At 37.1% G+C, this 25,406-nt stretch overlaps 1 protein-coding gene and 1 long non-coding RNA gene across 4 annotated transcripts in view; one reads left to right on the top strand and one right to left on the bottom strand.

The window, feature by feature from the left end:
- Positions 1–4,621: 4,621 nt before the first annotated feature.
- LOC115239459 (ankyrin repeat and SAM domain-containing protein 1A-like) overlaps positions 4,622–25,406 on the bottom strand; it is a 46,930-nt gene continuing 26,145 nt past the window's right edge. For 2 of the 3 annotated variants that reach the window (XM_029813982.1, XM_029813995.1), the window contains 7 exons: positions 16,708–17,028; positions 16,320–16,447; positions 15,859–16,239; positions 13,837–14,151; positions 12,863–13,021; positions 12,634–12,771; positions 4,622–12,514 (listed from right to left, as the gene is read on the bottom strand). In XM_029813982.1, coding sequence (XP_029669842.1) covers positions 11,909–12,514; positions 12,634–12,771; positions 12,863–13,021; positions 13,837–14,151; positions 15,859–16,239; positions 16,320–16,447; positions 16,708–17,028 — 2,048 coding nt within the window. In that variant the 3' untranslated portion in view covers positions 4,622–11,908. The remainder of the gene's footprint in view (positions 12,515–12,633; positions 12,772–12,862; positions 13,022–13,836; positions 14,152–15,858; positions 16,240–16,319; positions 16,448–16,707; positions 17,029–25,406) is intronic. The other variant, XR_003884631.1, reaches the window with a different exon arrangement.
- The window catches only part of LOC115239475, a 7,508-nt gene continuing 2,381 nt past the window's right edge, over positions 20,280–25,406 (top strand). Inside the window, exon 1 of the long non-coding RNA XR_003884632.1 lies at positions 20,280–25,075. This is a non-coding gene — a long non-coding RNA (uncharacterized LOC115239475). The remainder of the gene's footprint in view (positions 25,076–25,406) is intronic.

Genomic DNA, 25,406 nt, shown 5'->3' with positions numbered 1-25,406 from the left:
ATATATATATAATATATGTATATGACCGTTCCTCTTAAATCCTTAATTTCACGTCGTTGTAGCGTCAATGCTTCCAGCATCGGTTCTAAAATTGAAACATAAACGAAGTCATGGTTTGAGCCCTCCTTTACATAAATGATCTCGCGGTCATGACTTGTTATATTGTGTCCAGTTTGATCCTGGACGAGCCCCCAAAATATTGCGTCCGTGGGTCGATATTGATATACCTCGAAGCCCGCAACGCAACTGTCCGAGAATCGCAAACCATGTCACTCTCGCATGCCCGAATACATAATGAAACACTGATTAGAAAGAAACGGTAATTTTGTTAATTTAGACAATCTGAATAAGAATATCCAAACATGAGAAGCGAAACTGTTCTCTAAACATGACCGCATTGTTTGACAGCTGCTCCGAATCTAATATCTACCGTTGTTTACAAATAAACCCTTTAACAATACGCTCGGAGACAATATTTTAAAGACAATTATAGCTTCGATACAGAGATGAAATCCAGGGACGCAACAATATATATACGAAAAAGGTTGATTATTAAATCAATATAATATAATGAGTTCAACAAAAGATATTTTAATAATTAATAATACAATATTAAGTTTTTTATTAAAATAGAATGCCAGAGACACGATTTCTCGCGAATAAATCAATGATCCAAATGCTGCAAAGATCATTCTTATCCATAATTCTAAACAAATTAGATGACATAAAAGTTTCGTATCGGCATATATTATTCAGAAGCGACTGTCACACGGGAGAAATAAAAAAAGTATTCAATATAATTTTATTTTACTAATGAAATATCAACGGTAAGAATTCAACTCTACTTTCCGCCGTGAAATCCAATTACTTACCCAGAGGCGCGTTTTTTGCACATCGTTCAGGTCGCGGGTCACCGTTATCCCGAAAGATTTACTTTCATCGTGAGCACGAGCGCGGAAGAACCGACCGACCTCACCAGGCTCTCCGATTCAGACCAACAGCCGAAAGTCGGGCGCAGTTCGACGCGTTCCATCCTCGGCCTCGTTGCGGAATAATTAGTTAACGGCACGTACGTACGTGTGTACACGTCCGAGTGTGCGTTGCATCGCATCGTGCCCCGTTGTGTGCCGCATCTCTTAGATAACATCTAGATCCCGCTCGTCCTAAGCCTGACTGACGTTTCTGTGCAGGCGTGTCCCCGGGTGTCCTCGTCGTCGAGGACCTCTCTCTGCCGATCCCGTAGATCCCGGTGGATGTTTTTTCTCGTCGAACGCCCTCCCCTACATCTCAACAATCTCTCTCTCGTTCAAATAAGGTCAATCCCCCCCCCCCTTCTTACGTGCGCCAAGCGCGGCGAAAAACACAATTCCGTCGTTTTTCGGCCACGTGGCCGCGCGACACAATGCCGATTCATCGCGGCGACACGTAACAAATCTGGCCACGCACCGTTTGTCTCGGAGTTTGTACAAGCATTCGTCATGGCTCGAGCCGGGGGAATATGCGTTGTCGCTGTTAAAAGGATGTAACTAAGGAGATGCTTTTTGATACATGATTGGTTTTCTCTTTGCTTCTCTTATTTATGATACAATGGTTTTTTAAATACCGAAAAAAAATTATATATCATATTAATAATGCTATTAAAATTATTTTTTTATGAAATGGTAATTAAAGAAATGAATGGGGGATTTAATAGGACGACAAAAGAAAAACGTAGTATCCTATTAAATACTATCATAGCAAGATCGAATGATATCGTTCCTAGAAATTTACTGATTAAAAGAGAGATTTTTATAAAACAACTTTCGAGGTCTTTCAACATTATAACAATCAATTATTACAAATTTGTGCAAGAAACGCGTCTGTTTTTTCTACTTCTTACTGGATTATGATCATTTACAGTATTTATATTTTTATCAATTAAAGAAAATATAGATAATAAAAAAAACATATAAATACAATAACAGCGTAAATAAAGTTTTGTAATCAATTATCTTTTTAAATTTGTAATAAATAGACGAATTCGCTGATTAATTAAGATCCAAGCGCGATCACACTCTATTTCGAAATGATTTATGTACACATATCTACGTACGCATTTTTTCCCCGCTTATCGACGACTGGCCGTTCCATCGGTGGACAAAATAAACGACGAAGGAGGAAGAGCGAGAGATCGGGAGTGCGCGACCGGACGGTCTGATAGGAAAAATACGGTCGCTCGTTCGAGTGAAGTATTTCAATGAATATGAAAGTGACGGGCGCGTAATCCGGGGCAAATTTATCTGACCTCCTGGATATATCTCCCTCGCGTTGACCTGGGTCCACCACAGTGAGATCACACGGATGGGGCGGGGCGGACAGAAAGGCCCGAGAGCCCCTCGCAGCAGATAACGTATCGCGGCTCGCATCACCGTCGAGAACCCCATTCATTTTATCCGCATCCACCGCGTATATTACGCCTTGCCGCGGATCCGTAAGGATTGACATATAACTCATGCCCGATGACCTTTTTACGCTCCAGCGAGGCACGCGGGACGGGCAAGGCCGCGGCGAGCGCGTTAATTAATTTGTACGACCCACGTCTCGTCAGCCTCTCCGCCGATTACTCTGCGCCGCTTGTCTTTCGAGAAACTTTCGGTGCAGTGACTCGTGCTACACGCCCGTAAGCGTCGATATTTTTCCGCGTTAATCAACCAAATGCTCAACAATTCTTGAACTTTATCGCGCAGAGAAAATAAATGTGTTAATATTAATACTAATGTATTATTATTATCGATCTTTTTTCTTTGACTATAAAATTGATTACATCGAGAGACGTAATTTTAGCATTCTGATAACAATCACTAAACATTTTTTGATCTGATAGAGTAAGATTTCAGAAATTCACTATTATTTATGATTTTTCTTTTCCAATGTGTGTATTGTATATAAGATAATATATAATTCAAAGTTTTTAATGTGCAAGAGAAAAAAAATACAAAATGTACAAAATTTGATTTTGGCAATTAAAATAAGATTTCTAATTAATGATGAAAACGGCAGTATACGAGCGAAGATGTTCACAACATCTCTGCATGGTCGAGACGGCGAGATGATCGATGGAACAAGGAGCAGATGACATTTTCTCGAGTAAATTGGATCGCTCTCAGAAAAGCAGAAGCAGAGATATGGGATACAAAAAGAAGGGGAGAGGCACGATTTGTCGAAAGAATAGGCCTGTCGACGGGACGGAGCACGAACTCGTCACTGAAATCGGCGATTTGCTCTTGCCAAGCACGTCGTTCTTTGCGGATCCAAGGTTTTTGGGATTCTCTCGACCGACTTGCGCGTCGAAGCCGTCACGCGCTTGTTTGCACGCACCTGCGTTATATATATAACAACGTCACGCACACACCGCGCGTTCGTTTATTTCTTTTGTTCCGCCCCGTAGCTAGGGGTGGTTTCGACTTGCCTAAGAAGGCGGGGGTGGTTTCGACAGCCAGAAAGACGTGTCAGATCGCGGCAATAAACGGGACGAAAGTCAAGGATATGGAACGCGTTATAATAGCGCCGAGTTCGTTACCAAAACGATTTGTCAAACCGAAATTCTGCAAATTGTATCTCCATTTTTCCTTATTTCAACAATACAAAGTTTACCTTCTTTATACTGCCATGCTGACATGGAAATATTCTCAAAAAAATATTCCAAAAAAAGAGAGATATACGTTTTTTTTAAATAATATCTCGTCTAGTATTTCTTTTTTAATTCTATATTTGTTAAATATTTCGTATTTCACATTAGCTATACAAAAATGTCTTAAAATGATTTTTGCCATATTGTATATATTCCATCGCTTTAATAATAACGTTCCAATATAATATTTCTGAAGCTCAGTTCAAACAATTGTTGTACTTCAAGAAAATTCCGAAGTTTTGTTTTTACAACGCGGTTTGTAATTGCGTTTTCTACTGAAAACCACGGAAAGTTTCGCATGCAGTCTCAGGTGTCAAGACTTGTGCGGACTAACTTCTTGAAAACGTGTCGGCTTGCCAATTGATTCTCAGCACTTTCTCGACAAATTTTAACGACGAAACTTCCAGGCTTTCCATTATTTTGCTGCGTTTCACCGGTACGATTTTAGGTTTGTTTGGGAAGATAATAGGCAAGCTTGCCCGCCGCCACAGCAAGAGAGGCCCGCATCGTATAACAATTTACTGGCTAATCGAAAAACTTTGTTAAGACTGAAACTTGGTTAATTAGCATCTTTGCCGAACTGCCTGCTTACCTTGCGGACCCGCTTCGTTGGTCGAAAGAGGAAAGAAGAAATTATACAAAGTACAAGCTGCATTATCGATTCGACGACTAACAATACCAATTTCACTTAGGAAAAGTTGAGGTCGCTTATAACACGGCTGTACATATTCTTCGAGAGAGAAGAATAAATTTCATTCTATATTAATTAGTTAGAATCATAAATGAATTTTCTCAATACACGACAAATAGATTTAGCGCAAGATATAATAGAATAAATCAATATTTGAATTAACTAATTTAATTAAATAGGCGTGTATACAAAAATGTAGATAAAATAGGATTAAGGAAAAAGAATTTGTCTAGGTTCTCTCTCGAATAAATCATCAATGATCTCCCGCAAAGTATCTGTTTTATTTTCTTCAAGGCGTTATAGATATCCAGGGAATAATCTCTGTCTCATATATATATCATTCTAGTAAACATGAACAATAATAAATATAATGTATACAAGAACGTATATAAGAAGTTTGCATCTAATCAGGCTGCTCGGTATAAAATAGCGCATTTATTATATGGCATCCTCGGCAACAGCTCCATATGGATTTGTTCCTTTTGATTTCAAAAGACACCGCCAGTTTATATGTCTTTTTTCTCTTTCTCACTCTCTCTCTTTCTCTCTCTCTCTCTCTCTCTCTCTCTCTCGCTCTATCGCTCTCACTCTCTCGCTCTATCTTTCTTTATATATTTGAGTATGTACTTACACTCGACCGCACAAATCCTATGTCCTCGACTCGTCGCCAACTCGCCGGACTTCCCGAGTGCGCGCGCGAGATCGTAAAGCATACATAAATATTCATAGCGCGAAGTTTTCCCGACGAATATCCTATTCACTTCTGTCGCGCCAGTATCTGAGAGTCTAAGGCTTTGTCGGATCGACGTCAAGGAGGACCGACGTCGTCGGCGTCGCATATCGCACGGTTCTACGACTAGCGAGTACACTCTCCGCTTTATTGCTCCATCGTGAATCTTGAGAATATACAATGATCAAGCCACTGTTCCCTGCCACATCAAATAATAAATATCCCGAGATCGAGCACCGTAAGCGTTTTGACATCTATAATGAGGGAAGAGATGTGGAAATACAATGTAATTATTATGCATTTGACCTTATTTGATTTAATTTAAAATTAGATATTTCGAGATTTATTTGCATTTTTCTGTGGTATAGACGCAAAACTTATATATAATTAATCACTAATCACACATTTCAAAATTGTATGCTTTCATAAACCTAGGTCACGCCTTGGTACCTCACACACAAGCTTCTATTTTATTATCTCACATTTCTACCGTTCTTCTGTCAATTATATCGCGAAGCCACAATAAACGATAACGATTTTTTTTCAATAAAGAAGAGAGATGTCAAAAATAAAAAAAATTTATTACGCTATATAGAAATCGACTGTTTTAACAATGACATAAATATAATTAAGCGACTCGATATCATTAAGTAATCATAATTATGTTTTTTTTTTTTTTTTAATTTTTATTGCAAACTCACATTATTGTCAAAATCTTATCTCGCAAATGATAACAATTACATATATGATTACAACATAATCATATATGAGCGCTATTGCGTGAGGCTAGATTAATGACACGTGAAAAGTTTATTATTTCCTTCAACGGCGCGTAATAAGTGGCGGATGCAAGATGAATGATTTTGGTTCGCGCGGTTTCTACGACAGATACATACTATATCCGATATATCTATATAGTTGTTAACCATTTATTATCTTTATCGTCTTTTCGTTTTTTTAAGCATTATGGTTATTCGTTAAGTTCAACGAATGTACCATATATGTACGTGTTGATAAATTGCTCTCTACAATATGGATTGTTTCCACAAAAATTATTTGATTAAAGTAATTAAGTTAAAAACTAAAATTACTGATATCCTATCTTTTTCAAATTCTGCGTTCAAAGAGAGCGAAAAAAAGGAGAGAGAAGTCACTCAAATTTGTCAATTAACTAAAACTAATATTTATGAGAATGTTTGTGTGTGAGATACATAGCAAAGTTATATCCAATTTTTTCCGAATGCCCCATCCGCACAGCATTCGATCCAAAAAGCGTGACCATTCGATACCAGAGATTTGTCTACTCTTCCGTTCCAGCGATCGTAGCATTTCGCGCCGTGACATTTCGACTTTTAAATCGTTTCTGGTTCACTTATTTTACATTTACTCTCACTCCCGCTATATACACTTCTACATATGCGTATGTGTAAAGATTCATCTTCCATATTTTGTTCCTCTGTGGTCCAATTATTCCATTGGCTTTCGAGTAAATACAGTTTCATTCCGTCTCGGTATTCCTTTAATACAATCTTGAACATATTTAAAAGATACAAATCGCTGCAAAATGCCTGATTCCTCTAATGAGAAATTCTATCAAAGATGGTAAATTTTACAGAGTATAGAGCTTAGCACTAATAGAGAGAATAACACTAAAAAAAAATTTTTTCGACATGTACATGTGCAACGATCTAGGTGATTACAGATAGGTAGATCACGTGTTTTATTATTTTATGCAAGCGATGAATATATAAGCCTTAAGATACCAATTTAAAAATGCAGTACAACTATTGTCATAGTCAATTAAATTATTATTGCAAAAGTAATAATTTCTAATTTTAACATTGTATTAGCAAATGTAATTGTTTATTTATTTCGGCAGTGAAAAATATTATTAACTTGGCATCTGTTGCCAATTTTATTGCAAGAACGATAACTGCGTTCGAGGCGAATCTACGCTCACAACTCCGATTTTACCGATGAATTTAACATTGTAAATCTACGTATGAGTAATCACGATTTGAATTAGAATCGAAGAAAATATTTATGAAATATCTAACAAACAGCTAAAGAACAATAGTACGTTACATTAATAAAGATGAATACGATTCTTAAAAGCGCTAAATCCTCCGCCTTGAGTCTTTATTTTTCATATATCTTAAGAATGTAGAAGATTGATATATTGCTGGGATTGAATGTGTGAAGGCGAAATCAATGACATATGATTCTCTTAAAAATTGACGACACCAAAGATTAAATCAAGCTATAAAATTGTCAAAATTATTAAATATAAACTTATCAAAATTATATCTGTTTCAATCTCCCTGGATCGATCGATATTTGTGCGCTTGATACAAAGCGCCAGACGCGAGTGCATACGTACACAATTACTGTTAGTTAATTATTAACGGCGTACCCTCCCTCGATAACGCGCCGTCGACTATGCGGAATTAAAGTTCAGCTTCCAGCTAGCCGTTACACAAACGGTAAACGACCAAAGAACAAAGAAAATTAGCTTTTGCGAAAAATGTGAAAACATCTATTTATGTATGTATGTATATGCGCGTGTATCTCGTGAAATGCCGCTCTCTTTTGCTGAACCACATCTCTTGTGTGTGTGCGCGTATTATCCTATACATTCATTTCGCTTCACGAACTCTTACTGGCGCAGGTACGCGGTTAATGCCGGGGAATACATCATATTTTTCAGAATTAATAACTTTCCAGGACTAGATCGACGTAGATTTCGTATATTAAAAAGTACGGAAATTCGTGCTCCGAAATATTAACTCCCGGCTTTAATATCCCTGGTTGCGCGAAAATCAGGAACAGTTGCATTTCGTGTGTAACGATCCGCGAAATGCACCCAACTACGGCCTTAAAAGCGCACGAATTCACGCTCGCGACCGAAACGAAGGTAATATCGACAACTGTACACAGATTTTTTTTTTTTCAACAACCACACAAAGGACTGCGGATACGCTACCACCGGAATCAGTTTACAACGATGCACATTTATGTGTATAGAATTAAACCGCTATTGTCGAAACCGTGTTGTATATTCGTTTTTAGAGAGAATCGGTCTTATTACATATACACATTTATAAAATAACAACGTTATATAACAAAAAAAAATCATGTTTTATTGTCAGCGTTCGGTGATTAACAAAAAATATACAGAAATAATAAGTTCATAAATAACGATATAAGTCATGATATATAATTGTTAAAATGTCGTTCTCTATGTGATGCTATTTATATCTAGATCTCTATATTCAGAGTGAGAGAGAAATCTAAATACATTTCAGCGAATTGCACTGTTGCAGGACCTTTGTAGAGTTAACCGACGACGCGTCAAAATGCATTTGCTATGCAAATTTGATTGACGTAAAGCAAACAAAATTCTCACGTTTATTGACATGCATGCGATAAATACATTCGATTATGTAATTATATACAATACCACATCCATATAAAATTAGAGTATGTATGAGCTTTAAAAATGGCGCTATTACTAATCATTATAGAGTCAATTCTGCTAAAATTATGTGCAACAAAACTTGATATGCAAGTTACAAATCATAAAAATATTATCTAACAATAAATCATATTAAAGAACATTGCTATATGCTACGATAATCATCAAATATACAAATCACAATGATACAAATGATCACTCACAATTTCTTTGGTATTAATGGAAGAAACTGATTCGCGGTGGTCCGTGTATAATTACCTATATGTATATATGTACATATATTCTAAAAATCGTACTATATAATATCGACAGCACAAAGTTTTTATACCGCTATCGGTACCAATGGGCACAAGGTTAAACTCCATGCCTTTATGAAAATGCGCAGTGGCGAGAGATGCACTGCTTCTAATATTCTAACGATAATCTGTAACGAGCAAAATGTTCTTGCTTGTTCTTGCTTGGTCCGAGAATCAATCTTTTCTTTTTGTGCGAGATATTTGCATTTTACGTTTCTTAAAATCCATCTCGATACCGAAAGAAATCAATATCGATCTCAAAGTCTCGACGAGTTTGCCTTCCGTGTATAAATAAAAAAAAAATAAATAAATAAGACAGAATAATCCGTCATTCACAAATATGTATAATACGAGTTTTGTAATATTCTATATTATATGATAATTCACGCGGCATTAATATGTTTTATATTTCTATTAATATTTCTTATTTTATTTATTAGTATTGATCGGCGGTTTATTCTCTTAGGAAAACGTGCACTTGTCAATGTATATTGTACCTAAAAAAAGTGAGCAGAGGAAAAGATTATTAGATATATTTACTCTATTATTATATTTTCCTCCTCTTACGAAATATTTTGCCGGAAGACAAACAGAGTGAGATCGAATTGAGAATGTACGCGACAGGCTCGCGCATTGGCACTATTAATTGCATTGCGCGAATTCACACACGAACAAATCGATTGAATTCGTTCGCTGTTGCGGAAAAATTATCGCGCGATCATTAATGGCAATTTACATGCTACGTACCTGCTTCTCCTCCTTGTTTCTTATACAGTATATCGTTAAATGGTACCTATCGACACATCGATATAACATGCTCCCTACCGACACTACTCACTAAACATAGCTGCTACATGAATACATCAAATGCGTAGAATACTTAATTATGTTTCGCGAAAAAAGGAAATTCCATATCGTCGATGTCCACATTTACCTTGTATATACCTTAATTGTTAACGTATAATGAATTATGTTGTAAACGTGACAAAGTGTGCGTATAGCTATCGAGGTGATGATGGTGTATCGTTTTGGCAGTTTGTCGTTTTCTTTCCCTCTCTGACGGCTCTCGATCGTCCTTAAATTACATCCGTTATTATCTGTCTTTCTGTCTTTCACATAGTATCTTTCACAAATATATAAATATGTATCTATGCATATTTATATTTCTTTGGTTTAGATGAAAGAAACAAACAAAAAAAGAGGGCGTTTCTGATTATAAGTCTATATAAAATTTCATTTTTCGCTGTAGCTTCTTTTCGTTATATATATATGCAGTTGAATGCATGGGATATATAGTTAAATAGATCTTGTAAGATAATTACCCAGTTTTTTAGGCCCGCACGTTGTAAAGACGGAACAATATCCGTGTTACGCACAACGTTACCAATATAATGTCATATTATCGGATTCGAGCAAACCGGTAAACTTAGTCAACTAGTTTCGACTCTATCGATTCTCTATCTTTTCTAGATTATATAATTTTAATTGTATCATAGGTGAAGAGAGAGAAGAGAAAGTCAGTTAATTATGCTTTTTGCTAACTAGAAGTGACGTATATATATAGATGACATTTTTAATCGCGATTAATTGCGATACATCTAATAGTAAGAGCGTTTTCCTCGTTTCTTGTTTTTCGACGAGTAACATTCGAGTATCAAATAGTCGATAGATATTTGATGTTACGCTCGCATATATTTCCTGTGCTTACACGAGCTTCGCCGAATAAATATATTAAAATCCTTCTCCTTCCGATTTAATTTTTCTTCTACATTGTGTAAATCACACTAAAAACACGAAATATAAAACGAGATGAGGACCCTCAGTCTTGAAGAATGAAACGATTGTAACTGGAAATCGGAACTTGGGATCGAGGAATGAGAAAATCACGGAGAGAACACGGGGGGAGTACGGAACGGATTCGTTGGTCACCGTTTACGTTTAACGAGGGATCGATATTGAGCATATGTGTTAGCACGTCGCACTTTTTCCTTCGCATCTTTACCTTTTCTGCGGTTCGCTAACAAATATCAACGAACTGCGAATAGCATTTTCGAGATAAATAAAACGATCGATTCATACATCGGATAAAAATCGGATACCTACGAACCACCGAGCGTAATCGCGACAGATTAAAGCTGCACATTAAGAATTGCACATCCATTATTATAGCGATTTTTCGCCTCGCTAGATAATATCGTGGCAAGCGTATTTACGCTCATTCTTTTTACCATTAAATCGTGACATAATAATACTGCTTACTATAACGACGCGTCGTAAGGAAGAAAGGTCTAATGCGTTTCATCGTCCGCCGGAAGTATGTGCGACGAACGATCAATTAGTTGCCTCGATGAATCACTTTGGCCAATGCACATCTCGCATTCAAGATCACAGTGTCACTGTTGTAAAATCAGTCGAATATCAATTTGAAGGTGCAGAATATAGCGACGGCATTTCTACTTACCTTCGTCATTCTCGAGGCCATATATGTCATTCGTTAAATCCCATAATAACTGAATATTTCCCCTTCCAGCGATGAATATGTATATGCGTGTACATGCCACCATAAATACATATGTACGTCACTGGAGAAGTGACGGAATCAAATCCAGTCGGATAAAAAATGATAAAAGACATTTCTTCTTACGCGTTAAGGAACCATACTAGTTGCTAATCGTATAATACCAGGAATCGATCAAGAGAACATCGTTCGCATTTTTTGCAATCGTTATTAATCTCAAAATCTCGCGAGTCGCGTACCTATATAAAGGATACTTTGCTTTAAATGCTTACGCGAATTTTGCGAATAATAACAAACTGTAATTGTCTCACACGTTCATCGTAAATGTCATTGAATATGCTGCTAAATTGAAGAGTCAAAAAGTCATTATGACAGTCATTTCAATTGTATATGCAATTCCATCTTGAATAGGAATTTAGATATAGAAGATTTTTCTGCCATATATGTCGAAGCGAAAGCGACGTATTCCCGTCACATCGAATGCTACGCGATTACGCTATCGCGACGCATTTCAACCCGAGATACGACTTAGAGCTCCTCGGAAAGCGCGATCGGAGCTCTAGAACCGGGCTTCATATCCTTCACTCCGATACCAATATCGTCTACCGGCGCTGGTGCTAACTTCAATTGATTACCGTTTACCTTGATGTCGTTGACGGAATGAGAACGGCCATGAGTGACCAAGAGCTTAGTGGTCTGATTAGTGGTACTGTTCGAGTTAGAGCTGGTGATCGAGTTCGTGCTGGGGCTCGAGGTAGAATTCGAGCTTGGATTGCAGTTCGCGGTGGTCGTCGAGCTGGAACTGGAATTGGAGTTACTGTCCTGCGTTGGATTTGGATTAATGGTATGGAGATTTGGATTCGGTATGGACTTTGATCGCGATTTCATCTTGGGATTCGCGCACGCCGTGGAATTGAGAGCCGCAGTATGATCCGTGTCTCGACTGATGGGATCGGATGCGGAATCGGGAGACACGGACATTTTGGTCGTCGACTTCGACGATCCGGCGAGCGTTGTTAGTTGATTGGCAGATTGAGATCGAATCGCGTGGCCACCGATCTTGTCCTTTAATGCCATCTGATAAGCTACCTCGAAAGCTTGACCCAAAGTCAATATGACCTCAGTCGCTTGATCCTGTAACCGAATAGTTGCGCTCCGTACGTATTCGCAATAAATTAAATAATAAAACAATAAATATGTAGTATAAAAAATTAAAGCAATTTTTCCTACAACTCTCTAAAATAGATATTTACCATTGTTGGGACGCAAAATACATGACAGAAGTGTGTGCTACTGGCGTGATCCTTTGTGATGTACGCAAAGTGAGTAAGATCGTCAGCATCCTGACAAGCGCAATGAATATTGCGAATTTCATGCTCGCAAATTGGCTCCTGTCGTATTAGTCATAAAAAAAGTTACATTTTTAAATTTTCTCATCTTATACGCTTATCATTTTCCGTCAGAGAGAAAAAAAATTCTTACGTTAGTCAACGTGTTGAGAAAACGAACACCACGATAAGAAATCGCCAGCATAATGTCAAGGGTGACTCTCGGTTCTCGAAATGTCTTCTTCAGCTTCTGTATCGATTTTTTCGTCGACTCGGTACCACGTAATTCCTTGACGACGGTGGAGCCCAGATACTATATTATTTAGAAATAGAAAGAACTTTTTTCTAAAAACCGACAGCAAAAAATTTTAAAAAGATTTTTAAACTTTGTAAGAATAACCATAAATTTTGTAATTACTATTCGTTGAACAATTCTGAATACAAATGGATTCTCTTGAATAGGAATATTCCGAGAAATTAATACAGACAGAGCAATTTTCTGCATGAAGCTTATTATCGTATTTCACGAATTAACTATAATCACAGCGTCGGCCTTGAAAGCGATTTAACGAATGTTATAATGCACTTGTCACACACAATCAACGGAAGAAGACAACAGACAAAATTATGATAAAATAGTATAATTATACAATAATTAACTTATGCTATAAGCTTATAACATCTTTTTTCTAATATCAATAGTAATCCTTATTTTACCCCCCACACACACACACATAACATATTTTTTAAGTAAAACCTATAAGCTTATAACATCTTTTTTCTAATATCAATAGTAATCCTTATTTTACCCCCCACACACACACACACATAACATATTTTTTAAGTAAAATACCTTATATGCATAATCCGCGTAGAATTTACGATATATAAAACAATTATATCTCGAAAGACAAGAAAATTCGTGTAGAGTTTTTCATATGCAATAAATGCAAAAAATTTGCGATTTAAAGTAACGTTTTAACAGAGTTAAACAATCTGATATCTACTGAAAACTGTCTACTACTATTGCTCAGTACGTTTAGAGAATAAAGAACAAAGTATTTTTTTTTTTTTCAAAGATACAAGAGAGATAATAGACATAAGCAACATAAAAGCAGAGGCACTTACATTAGCGACGTACGTGACGCAGCCGGTGACTAGAGCCTTCGGTTGGTGCCTCCACTGCGTCTTGAGGGTGGAGGGCACGCCAAAGAGCAGCTCGGACGGAGCTCTGATCTCGAGCTGTTCCGGCGCCGAGATCGCCCCATTATGCGAACTAGGTCGTTGGGGTGGCTGGGGCGCCGGCCTGTTTTTACGGTGCCTTAATGTACCCGTGGCCGTCGAATTCGTTCCGCCGGTTATCGACGTGCCACCATTACCGTCTACCGTTGCTTCCGGCAATTTCTCCCGTATCTCCTCCTTCAGCTGCTGTATATTCGTCTTCTACGGAAATAACAGCGCGACCAAGATTTGAAAGCTGCCACGCATCACCCAGCGGATTATCCAACCGGCAATCCCGAATAAATCAGGAAAATGTGCGGTTCAGGCCGTTCGTTCGCAAAATACATAATCTTTAATGCCTTAAGTATTATATAATACGTAGTAATTGTGTAATAAATAATAATAAAATCCTTTGTGCTCTTTAAAATTGCGGATGTATATTAGCCTTGAAAATCTTTTTATTATCACGGAAAATATTTAAATTGTCCAAATTTACTTTCTCTTCAATCATCGCATAAAATTGCATACCAAAACAAAGTTGTTTTCATACACTCTTACAGATAAATTCCAATTTCTGTACAATTCCAAATAGAAACTGCCATGTCTGCCCCGAGGTTGCAATTTCTCTAACAGATATTTTTTTATAGCTTTATAGTGACAAGAATCTGTTGAACTAACCGATTTTAACGAAATGCCGGGGCATGTACAATGTAAAAAAAAAAAAAATTGCACCATTCTTTTATACGGCATATTACCAAGTCGAATTCGTCCCGAATTTACTTTGTGCGGCGTGCAATTACCCTTGTGAACGCATTGCGTTGTAAACCGCATTCATGTTACACTAAAAAGAAACTTTTTACCAGCTATGCTAGAACACTGCATCGTGTAGCATCGATATCACGATATTTCAGATATTGCAAATAAATTGGATTCGAACCGGATAGGCGCGACACTCGAATTCGGATTACAATCCGTACCGTTCGCTCCATCTGGCTTCTGAATATAATTCCGGGTATTGCCATTGCGACAAATTGCAGAAGACTCGGCCGAAAGAGAGATGAAATGAAAACTCGAGAGAGAACGGATAAAATTCGAACGTTGGAGAGCGTATGGACTACAACGAAAATCCGCGGGCGTTACCAGCGAGAATGCCGGAGTCAAACTACGGTTCGTTGAATTCGATAGCTGCGAAAAATCAAGGGAGGAAGAGGCCAGCTGAAAGGGCAGAAGAGACCAATTTGTCGGGATTATCGAGCGCGAGAATGATGCGAGCCGAATGAATCCGGTCGCCGGAGACGTTTACGGGATTTAATGAGCTAATTAAGAGAACACGAGCGGGGAGATACGGGCGAGCAATGCGATGTACTTATCGACGCCTAACACGGTGGAGGCATCCGAACAAAAAGCATCGAGTGGCGCTCGAATAATCATCGCCGAAAGAGAGAGCACACATACGCGCGTGCATCACAATACCTAGTCTCCAATTAGCCACGATATTTAGATTATAACGCGATCGAGCGAACAAAATGCGTCGGGAACGATCAGGTTTGCCACACCATCCCCAGTCCTCGATTGCTGCTGCAATCTACCCTCGCCGGCGAAGTATTCGCTCTTGTCAGACACCCTCGTTGAACGCATTATCTATCGATTCTTTCTATATTTCGATTTACGATATGATGAATATTTCAAACCATATAATTTATCAACAATTTTTTAATCTTATTTTTAGATGTTTCTCTTAATTAATAAGCGTAATGAGCTTTTATATATATGATATATATATATATTTAGATCCCATTAATTTCTCTATAATTATTTATATAGAAGATTGATATATATATATATCTCTCGAGGATGGATTTAAACTTCATTTACACAATTAAATTAATATTATATCAAAATAATAGAAGCAATTTAACTGTAACTTACCAATGTATTAAGATCCTTATTCAAGTCTTCCAAGTTCGTTCCCGTGCCATTTCGAGTTTCCGCGCGAGCACTATTCGGGCCATTCACGGATGCAAGGATGCGTTTGCGATGCGCCGGCTTCTGGATCTCCAGGACTGCTGCCAGCTCGACCTCCCAGATTCGTTTGACCCGATCCATGTCAGTGTACAAATGCTTTCTAAACGTCTCCGTATAATTTTCCAGGTGGATGCTTTTCAGCCACTCCTCTACCGATTGGCCGTGACTGCCGCTACGCTTTTCCACTCGTTTATTCAGCAATCCGACCGAGTCCATGATCATCGCCCGTTCTTGATCGCTGTTGATCCCCATGTCGCGCAAATCCGACTCGTCCAACACCCCGTTCTGCAACCACGCGATTAAACGATTTTCCGCATGTTTCGCGATGCAATCACAGTACGTGAAACGCATGCGATTCTACTTACTATGAACTCGAGATCGTCGAAGCCATAGTTGATAAAAAGAGACTCGTAATCCGCCAGACTTAAACTGGACAGCCATTGACCCACGGATGTGGAAACGATAGGACTGCTGCTAATGTCTGAATTTAAACCTAAGATATACAAAATAAAAGAATATTTTTTTATCAAGAATTTGCCGAAATATCAACTTTAATAAAACATTAAAATACGCGACATGTAAGAAAAAAATATATAACTTAATGTAAGGTAAAGAGTAAAACATTATTTTAATACGCGGATAATTTCTTCAAAATTCACTATAAATTATGCAAATTGATCTACGATTGAGAAGTTGTTCATTCGATATCATCGCCGACGGAATGAAAAACATCGCGCACGGCGGTAAGATTACCTAGCCTCGTTTGAAACTCTTTCTCGAGCTCACTGACGAACACCGATTCTCGCACAAGACCAGTTCCGAACGATGCCATAATCTCCGAGATCTTCGCCCATTCCTCCTGCTCGTCGAAGGGACTCATTATGCTAAGGGACTTCTCGTCCCTGTCGCGATCCCGGTCGCCGGAAAGCCGAAAGGCGACTTCACCGTCCTCGAGACGATCTCCACCCCCGCAGTCGCTACCAGTTCCCATCCCGCATGCGGTCTGACCGTAGACGTTCCGCAAGCGGCGCAAAGTACGCGGCCGTTCAGCCGTGACGGAGCCCTTTAACAAACCTATCGGCATGCCGGTAGATTACTATCGCTTTTCTCTTTTCCACATTCTGATATCATTACACATGTACAATTTTATACATAATTCTTAAATATAAGTTTTAAATTACATATTTAATCGGAATTGAAATATAAAGAAAAAAATTGTCTGCTTGCTTTTCATAATTTGCATATTTTTATAGTTATATGAAATATTTGAACGTTGTATCGTTCTCTCATTTTCGTCAAAGAATTTGTCATTAAAATTTCGTAAAATTATGGATCGTACAAACATCATATCATATCACTGCGGTTTTTGAGATTTCTGCGAAAATCTAGAATCGAATTGATGTACTTCAAAGTTTACAACGATTACTGGCCGCTCTTCCATTCTGAAGTTTCGACACTCTTCAAACGCATATTAACTATCATTTGCCATGAGTACTCATAATACATATGCAGCACAAACCAACGGATTTACAAATATGTTGAATATTCATTGTAGATTCCTCATTGCTTAATACTTCGACGAGAATTAGCCCCTAGAGCTAAGGCAATTAAGATTATCTTGCAATATAATCTTTAAACACTTTATTGCTTTCAGCAATAAATTTTATAGTTTCGAATTTGTGATTTTAAATCTGTGAATAACTATATTGTTTTTCATGCAACTAACGATATAAGAGTATCGATAAAAAATAATAATATTAATTAAAAACTCTCTAAATGTCAAAATAAAAAATTAAACTTTACGCTTATTCCCAAATCTAATTAACGATAAATCAATGCTATCGATAATAAAATTTTCCAAATTGCGTGGAGGAAAAATAGTAGCATTTTTGCGAGTACTCTTTTACTATACTCTCTTTCTGTGCAGTGAAAAGATATTCAACGTGGCTCTTTTCGTAATTTCCTCTCAAGCGCGCGCACTCCGACATTGCATTCCTTCACATCACATAAGTGCGAATAATTTCCCAATTTCCCCCTTTTCTCGTTCCTTTCTACGGTTCTTCGCTCATTTATCACGGCCCCACACATATCTTGCGTAAAAAAGGTGCTTGTTACAGGTCTGCGTTGTAAGCCCTTCAAAAATATATCGTTGTTCGCAACAATTGACGTCCCGCGTGAGATTACGAAATTTTTTCATACAAATTTCGCAAATGAGGATTCACACCAGTAGGATATAAGAGAAAAAAAAGAACCAATTTAACTCGTCATCACGAGTGTTCATTCAAAAATGTCTTGTGCTCTTTCGAGATTACGAAATAGATTTGCCCAGGAGATGCGCGTACAAGCATGCTCAAGATACACTCAGGTATACACGCGCGTCCATAATGAAAAGCTCATAAAAATATTAAATAGAAGCGAGAAGAAGGGGAGAGAGTAACGTATACACGTTACGAGAAGCAAACGTACGTAATTTTAATTAAAACTCCATCACGAAGGGCGTCGTCTGCTTACCGCTGCTGCTCTTCAGTCACACATACACATATAGATAGTTCACAGTCACATGTAGGTAGTTATTCAAGTTCATATATACAAATTATTACATAAAAATCCTCATCTTTCCAGCTTTCGCTATTCATTCTTTTTAGGTACCGCCTAAAAAATTCATTTGACTGGTATCTATTCAGTTTCACGAAAAGTGTAACGGCTAAATATTATCAAGACAATTGGGAATATCAATAAATATTCTTTTAAATTCTTGTTTTAAACAAAAGTTTAAAAGTATACGAAAATTGTTACGATTGGCAAAATATGACTAGTTAACCTTGACAATTGTATTCTTAAAAGTTTTTTAAAACTGTTCTTGAACCACTTAAATTATTACATTACTCCAAGATAAACATAACGATTAAAATGTTTATTATTACTATTGGATAATAAACGATTGCAAAATTTGAGAATATAAGCGACTAGAAAATTAGTTCTTTCTTCGTTTATATCTCGCAACATTTCAATGCACGTAAAATTCTTGTGTCTCAATCATGATAGTTAATCTCTAATAGAAAAGTGTGTAATGTCTATTCATTTAATTCTCTTTTTCGTCATCAAGATTTTTTATTAAAGCAGGAGGACAATCTGTGCAATGCTACAATTCTCGTAGACTATAAACATTAAAGTAATTCTTGCGTAAATAAGTGCGTGTGCCGCGCGAGTTCCGGGATTACGTAAAGAAAAGGAGGAGAAGCCGGATTTCAGTGGATATTAAAAATGTATAACCGTTAAGCGGCTCGTAAATGATGCGCCGTTACATTTTTTGAATCTGTCTGCACGCTACTAGATCGATCGGAGGAATTATTAAAATTTGCAATAAACTCAGTTTTATACCGCACAAATCGTCAGATAAAGCATTGTAACAACCAAATTTCCGCCTACATAAATACTGGCAGATTACAAATAGTATTCACCAAAAAAATGCTAAGACGGCATATATTACAATTTTATAGCATTTACTAGAAACCGGTTTTAATTTCTCATGAATTTTTAACGCTGCATTTTTTCGTCATGTCAATGTTTATATTGGAATAAACTTTGGTAAAGAAAGATTTTTTTAGCACTGTTTGAAATTCTACAAACCGTAAAAATGTCACGTCATCATCCATAAATTACTTCGGCTTTCATCTAGTTTTTAGCAGTATTATTCGCCAGCAGTCTATTTATCTTATTAAGTAACTCCCTAATATTCCTATTATCCTCGTGATTATAAGCTACACAAATGTCGAGCAACGATAATGTGCACTATTGCCTTACACCATAGAGTATAATCATTTAAGTTAAATAAAATTTATGATCAATTATACTCAATTGGCCGTAGGTGCGACAAATTCTTAGATGAATTACAACTCTTGTGAAATCGTTACTCGCGCAATAGAACCAGTGATCTACGTAAGCGATAGCTAGATAATTGCTGACCTTGCATATGATCAGAATATAATGCGAGAATTCTTCGTTGGAATTATAATAGAAAATATTAATTTTCATAATTCCATATATTTATAATGCACGTTTTTATGCTTTAGTCGATAATTTGTATTCATTAAGCTTATATTCATCATGCTTTATATATACATATATGTATAATAAATGTGTAAAAATATATCTAATTTATGTACGTTTTTTTTTCAAATTATTAAAAACTTAAAGATATTTTCGAGTATAAAATATGTAATATCTTAAAATTAAATTAATTATAAAAATATTTAATTATATAACAAATATATTAATATCTTACAATTATTATTTATATAACATATATATACGCGTGAGCATCTGTCAAATTCCGAGATTCTTTGTCTGGTTTACTATACGGATTATTTTTCGAAGATAATCATTATCTACATCAAACAAGAGGCGTGCCTCACGAGTGATTGCCATATCGGTTCCCAGAGTGTTAACCGCCGATTATACGGTAATCGCTAATTAACTGTTCGAACCTTTCAGCCAACGTATTACTGCATTCAATGCTATTGGCATTGAGACGAATGTAATGCGCAAAATCGTTTCGTGGAAGACCTCCATTATAGGAAATGTTAATGCTAAAGTGGACGAGAGCCGAATGAGAATGATGCCCGCGATTAATATGGATTTGACTGGGAACCTTTAATAGTTTCCGTCCTCATATCGCCCTATTCAATTATTCATGATGGAAATTTTGCGAGAATAGGCAATCCAAAACATTTTATCGTTTAAATATGACATGCAAATTTTTTCTTTTTTTTTTTTTTATTAGACTATTTTTATTAAATAGCAAATAGATATAAAACCAAAACACGTCGTGTTTCCATCTCTATATATTTCATATTGTTTCAAAATGTATTGAATCATTATCTCAAATATTTTAGCCAGAGATTTATCGATCAAAGTTTATTAGCTCAACCTCTGTCATGGTTTTATGTAGATAACAGTAGCGCGAGACTCGCTTTATTCATGCGACGCGTCTAACTTTTGTTTTTATACACATCCTATACGGCAGCATTATTTTACATCGTATTCATTAAGCAATGAAAAAGCAGAATTTTAAAACAATAATGGTTACCACACATATATGACTGGTAAAATATTTTTCCTCAACCGTGAAAACATGCAAAATTATATTGTTTTACCAAAATATAGCGTACCCTGGAATTTTTATCATGATTATAAATACATATAATGGATAAATTAGTGAAAAATAAAACGGATCATATTTCTGCTGTGACATAATTTCTGTTGCGTTTGTTCTCAATATCACATGTATCTAATACTCGTAAGTTAGTATTATAACGTAACACTTATAGCAAGACATGTGCCAAAACCTAAAGATAGAATGCCGCCCAAGAATAACAGAATCGCGAGCTTAAAATAAACGAGGCGAATAACACTCAGCGAAAATCCCTTGATTTGTGTGCTAACAGCTAAATATATACAATTTTATTAAATTCAAATGTGTAAGTATATGTTTTTAATACATGTATTAAATTCTTTTCAAGATCAATAAGCTAAATGAGCATATCTATTTCACCATGTAAAGATTTCTTTGTCTACCTTTCTCTTTTTTTGTATACACATACGTTCCATATAGGGAGCACAGATGATTGTTTGCATTCGGATCTTTAAATAGAATTGAAGCAATCAGAGTGAAATCAAGTGAAATTAAAGATCACACTTATTCAAAAAATTGTTACATTAAAAATAAAGAGATATGTAGTTCCGATAAGGTAATATTGTTATACAAATGTTAAATATCACAGTGTATAACTATTATACGTTCTTTAAGTAAGGAAAATCAAATTTTTAGACTGTACATATTATATATTCTATTCATCGTAATAAACAACCCGATATCTCAACAGAGATACAAACTAAGAAAAAAAACTTTGTTGATTCTGTAAATTGGCTTTAAAATTTTCTTCTCGACCGGACTTTCGTGACGTAATTGTCGAGAACATACTATTATAACATCAAGCAACGTAACGAGCAACAAGTATCGCGCTTCTTGCGAGGCACGCCAGGAACTTTGGACACATAATGTTCTGCGGAGTGCACGCGGCATGACAGCGGACACATATACAAATACACGCGGCTCGGATATACACATACACAGAAGGTACATACCACAGACACAAGACTGTCCCCCTATTTCAGACGCTGCTTGATGTCCATTCCTCGTCCCTCAACGTCGTCTTTCTCTTTCTCTCTGTCTTTCTCTTTCGCACCAAATGAACCTCAACACGCGTCCCTTTCTCAGTCTCTTTAAAGCACATACGCCCCTTGGAGAATCCTCTCACTTTGACGAACCGACGAACGAACGATCGTCCAGCAACGGCTTCCTGCCCGATGATGGTACGCTTCGCGTGCACGATCCACCTGTCTGATCGATCGACACAATACTGAAGAAACGATCGGGCTGTTCGATCACGAGCGATCACGATCGTCTCCCACCGCCTTACGCGAGCACGTGAGCACCGCGCCGCTTCTGGAGCGGCGACGAATTCCAAACAAGTTTCGGGATTCCAACTAAAACTTCGTCGTCTAGAAATTCACGGCAACGAACGTGCTCGAAGTTAATCACCCGACTGGTCGTCGATGGTATCTTCCGCCTCGGAACGCGCGTTAGAGACTTCAGTTCGCTTCAGTTCGCTGTTCTCTTCAACTCGTATTTGATATACGTGATAAAGTGCGCAAACTCTGCTCCAGATTGATGCCTCAGGTTGTAAACGTCAACAGGTATATGGCTTAATTCACTAGAAATCGACTGCGATCAGGTCGACTGACTTGCTCAAGGCCATCTGATGGTCGTCGACCGGCATAATCGACGCATGACAATCCATTATGTCAACGATGTCGAAGTTTCGAATCGTGAACTCTTCCATGCGGCTATTATACACCATAAAGGCAAAGGAGATGTTGAAGATCACACACGCGCTTGGAATCACACGCACTTTCGGACTTGCTCACGATTTCGTGTCGCTTATAGTAAATCGGTCAAGCGATATGTATGCACTGGACTTCTCGGTGTGTCACAAGTCTGGTTAACGAGACGACTAATTCGAACGTGTTAGGTCCACGAGGAGGAGGTGGTCGTGATGGTAGCAGTAGTGGTGGCGGCATAAAAGGTGGCGGGGAGGAGGCGAAGACGGACCTCGATCCTCGCCACCCGCACACACTCCCGTCTGACAATAATACACGCGAGAGAAAGCGCGCAGGAGGAACCCGTGAAGAGAAAAAAAGACAGAACGAAGCCGAGAGCGAGACTGTAATGGTCGTGTTGGTGCAACGGCCCAGCGTGTTAGTAACAGTGGCAAGATGACCTCAGAGATGGGACTATCATTCTCTGGGACCCCGGACCGAAACGCGACACTTGCTGCACTTGTTAGTGGTGAGGTAAAATCTCTCTGACCTTGCTTTTCTATTATCTGGCCACCAGTGTTCGATCATTCATCTTGTGCCTTTATTATTGATACCGAGACGCAACGCGAAATTGCTAAAAATATTTATTTTTATAGATATATTCCGATAATATTCCAAGAGAATACAAAACTTCGAAATAATTACTTAACGAAAGTAATTATTTTTATTGAGCTAATTTTTATCAAAGTATTTTATATAGTTCAATCCGAAATATTTATTATTAAATCTCTAATTTTTTATTATCATTATTGTTTTTCATGATAATTACTTGATAATTCCCGATATTAATATGGTAATCGACTTTTTCTGATCGACCGTTTTACATAAACGTACTCGAAAAGAGATATGCAATGGAGTTTTGTCAAATTCACAAAAAAAGATCTCTTTATAAATTAAAAATACTGAAACTAATTGCATGACTATTACGATTAGAAGCGCCGGAAAGAGCTCCTCTTACCGAGACTTTCATCGATTGTCGACATTTGACGGACATGACCTGCCTTGCTGAAATATATTCACGATGCGGACGTGACGTGTCGAAACAAACTTGATTGTATTCATGTAGTTAATAGTAACTGTGTCTTCGTATTTTTTTAATTATAATTGTCAAAACAATTTATAGCGATTAATTAGAATAAAAAAAAGATAATTTCTTATTAAACTCACGTTATGATTATTAGTATTTTTTTTTGCACGTACGATTTGATATATCAATAACAATAAACGTAACAACTCACATTCTTTCGCGTTTTCACGAACAAATCAGCTAAATATTTTACGTAAAATATCTGCATAATGTGAACATATATATATATATGCAAATCAAAAATGTTTATATATTCACATTTTACCTAAATTTGTTCTCCATTAGTGATATTTAATAAATTGTCATATACAAGTGTCATATAATAAAGCGTTATCTCTCGCAGGCGACTTTGGTGCCGAGCAGTCGACAAGTTCATTAATCCGCTTTTCTAGGAGAATTCTTGGAGGTCATGACTAATACAACATGAAACAGTATAATACGCATCAAAATGCTGCGTATTATGTGTGCCCGCGTAGACGCGAAAAACTCGCTCTTTTCCCACCGCAATTAAGAGTCGCAGACTTAAACTTTCATCTTCTCAACAACTTCAATCACACGTACTAATATGAAAAGAGGCACACAAGCGTTGATAAGTATCGCGGCCTAAATTTACCACTTACGTAATGAGTCGCACACGTATATATACACACGTACACATACTTTTCAAAATCACGACACTATCAGAAAATCATACACAAACGGCGAGAAATTTTACGTAACCAGGAAACTAATTACCGATTGACAAATTACAGATTAAGGCCACAAGATAACTTTTTAGTGTCCCAACACTTGTGCTTGCTGATGCTTTACGGCGCGAAATGCTTATCACTGCAATTGCTAGTATTCAGGAGTACAGCCGGATTAATTGCGAGATCTTAGCGCGACGAAAGATCGCTTCGAACCGAAGCGTTACCGCCAAAAGAGCGAAGCGACTTGGTATCGCATGAGTCACATCCCACGATCCACACATTCCTGCATGATGTCATAATGTGGCACTCACGCACACATCGCAACGGTCAAGCGGCTGCCGGGAAATAAACCGAGCAAAGTATTTTTTCCTGGATACGAGTCACCGTTATTGCTAAACGCACGGTATAGTTGACATGTTAACGATAACAGCAGAACAAGCACAGAAACATTGACCTTGTTTGCGATATCTATCGAAAGTGACTTCATTAGCGTCAAAAATTCTGATAATAATTAAAATGTATTCCTTAAAAAACGCTACTTTTCAAATAAAAATTTACATATTTTTATATTAAATCTTTAAAAATGCATATAGAAAATATGCGATATGTTATAATTATAATAATCTATTTTATAATTGTTTATTTGTGATTTTTTTTTCTTAGGTTATACTTATTTTTATATTTCATAACATCTTTTTTCCCCCAAAAATAAGAGATTTAAAAAATGTATACAT

Source organism: Formica exsecta, unplaced genomic scaffold (genome assembly GCF_003651465.1).
Source record: "Formica exsecta isolate Colony F162 unplaced genomic scaffold, ASM365146v1 scaffold116, whole genome shotgun sequence".
NCBI classification, from domain to species: domain Eukaryota; kingdom Metazoa; phylum Arthropoda; class Insecta; order Hymenoptera; family Formicidae; genus Formica; species Formica exsecta.
This window is presented reverse-complemented; position numbering and strand designations above follow the sequence as displayed.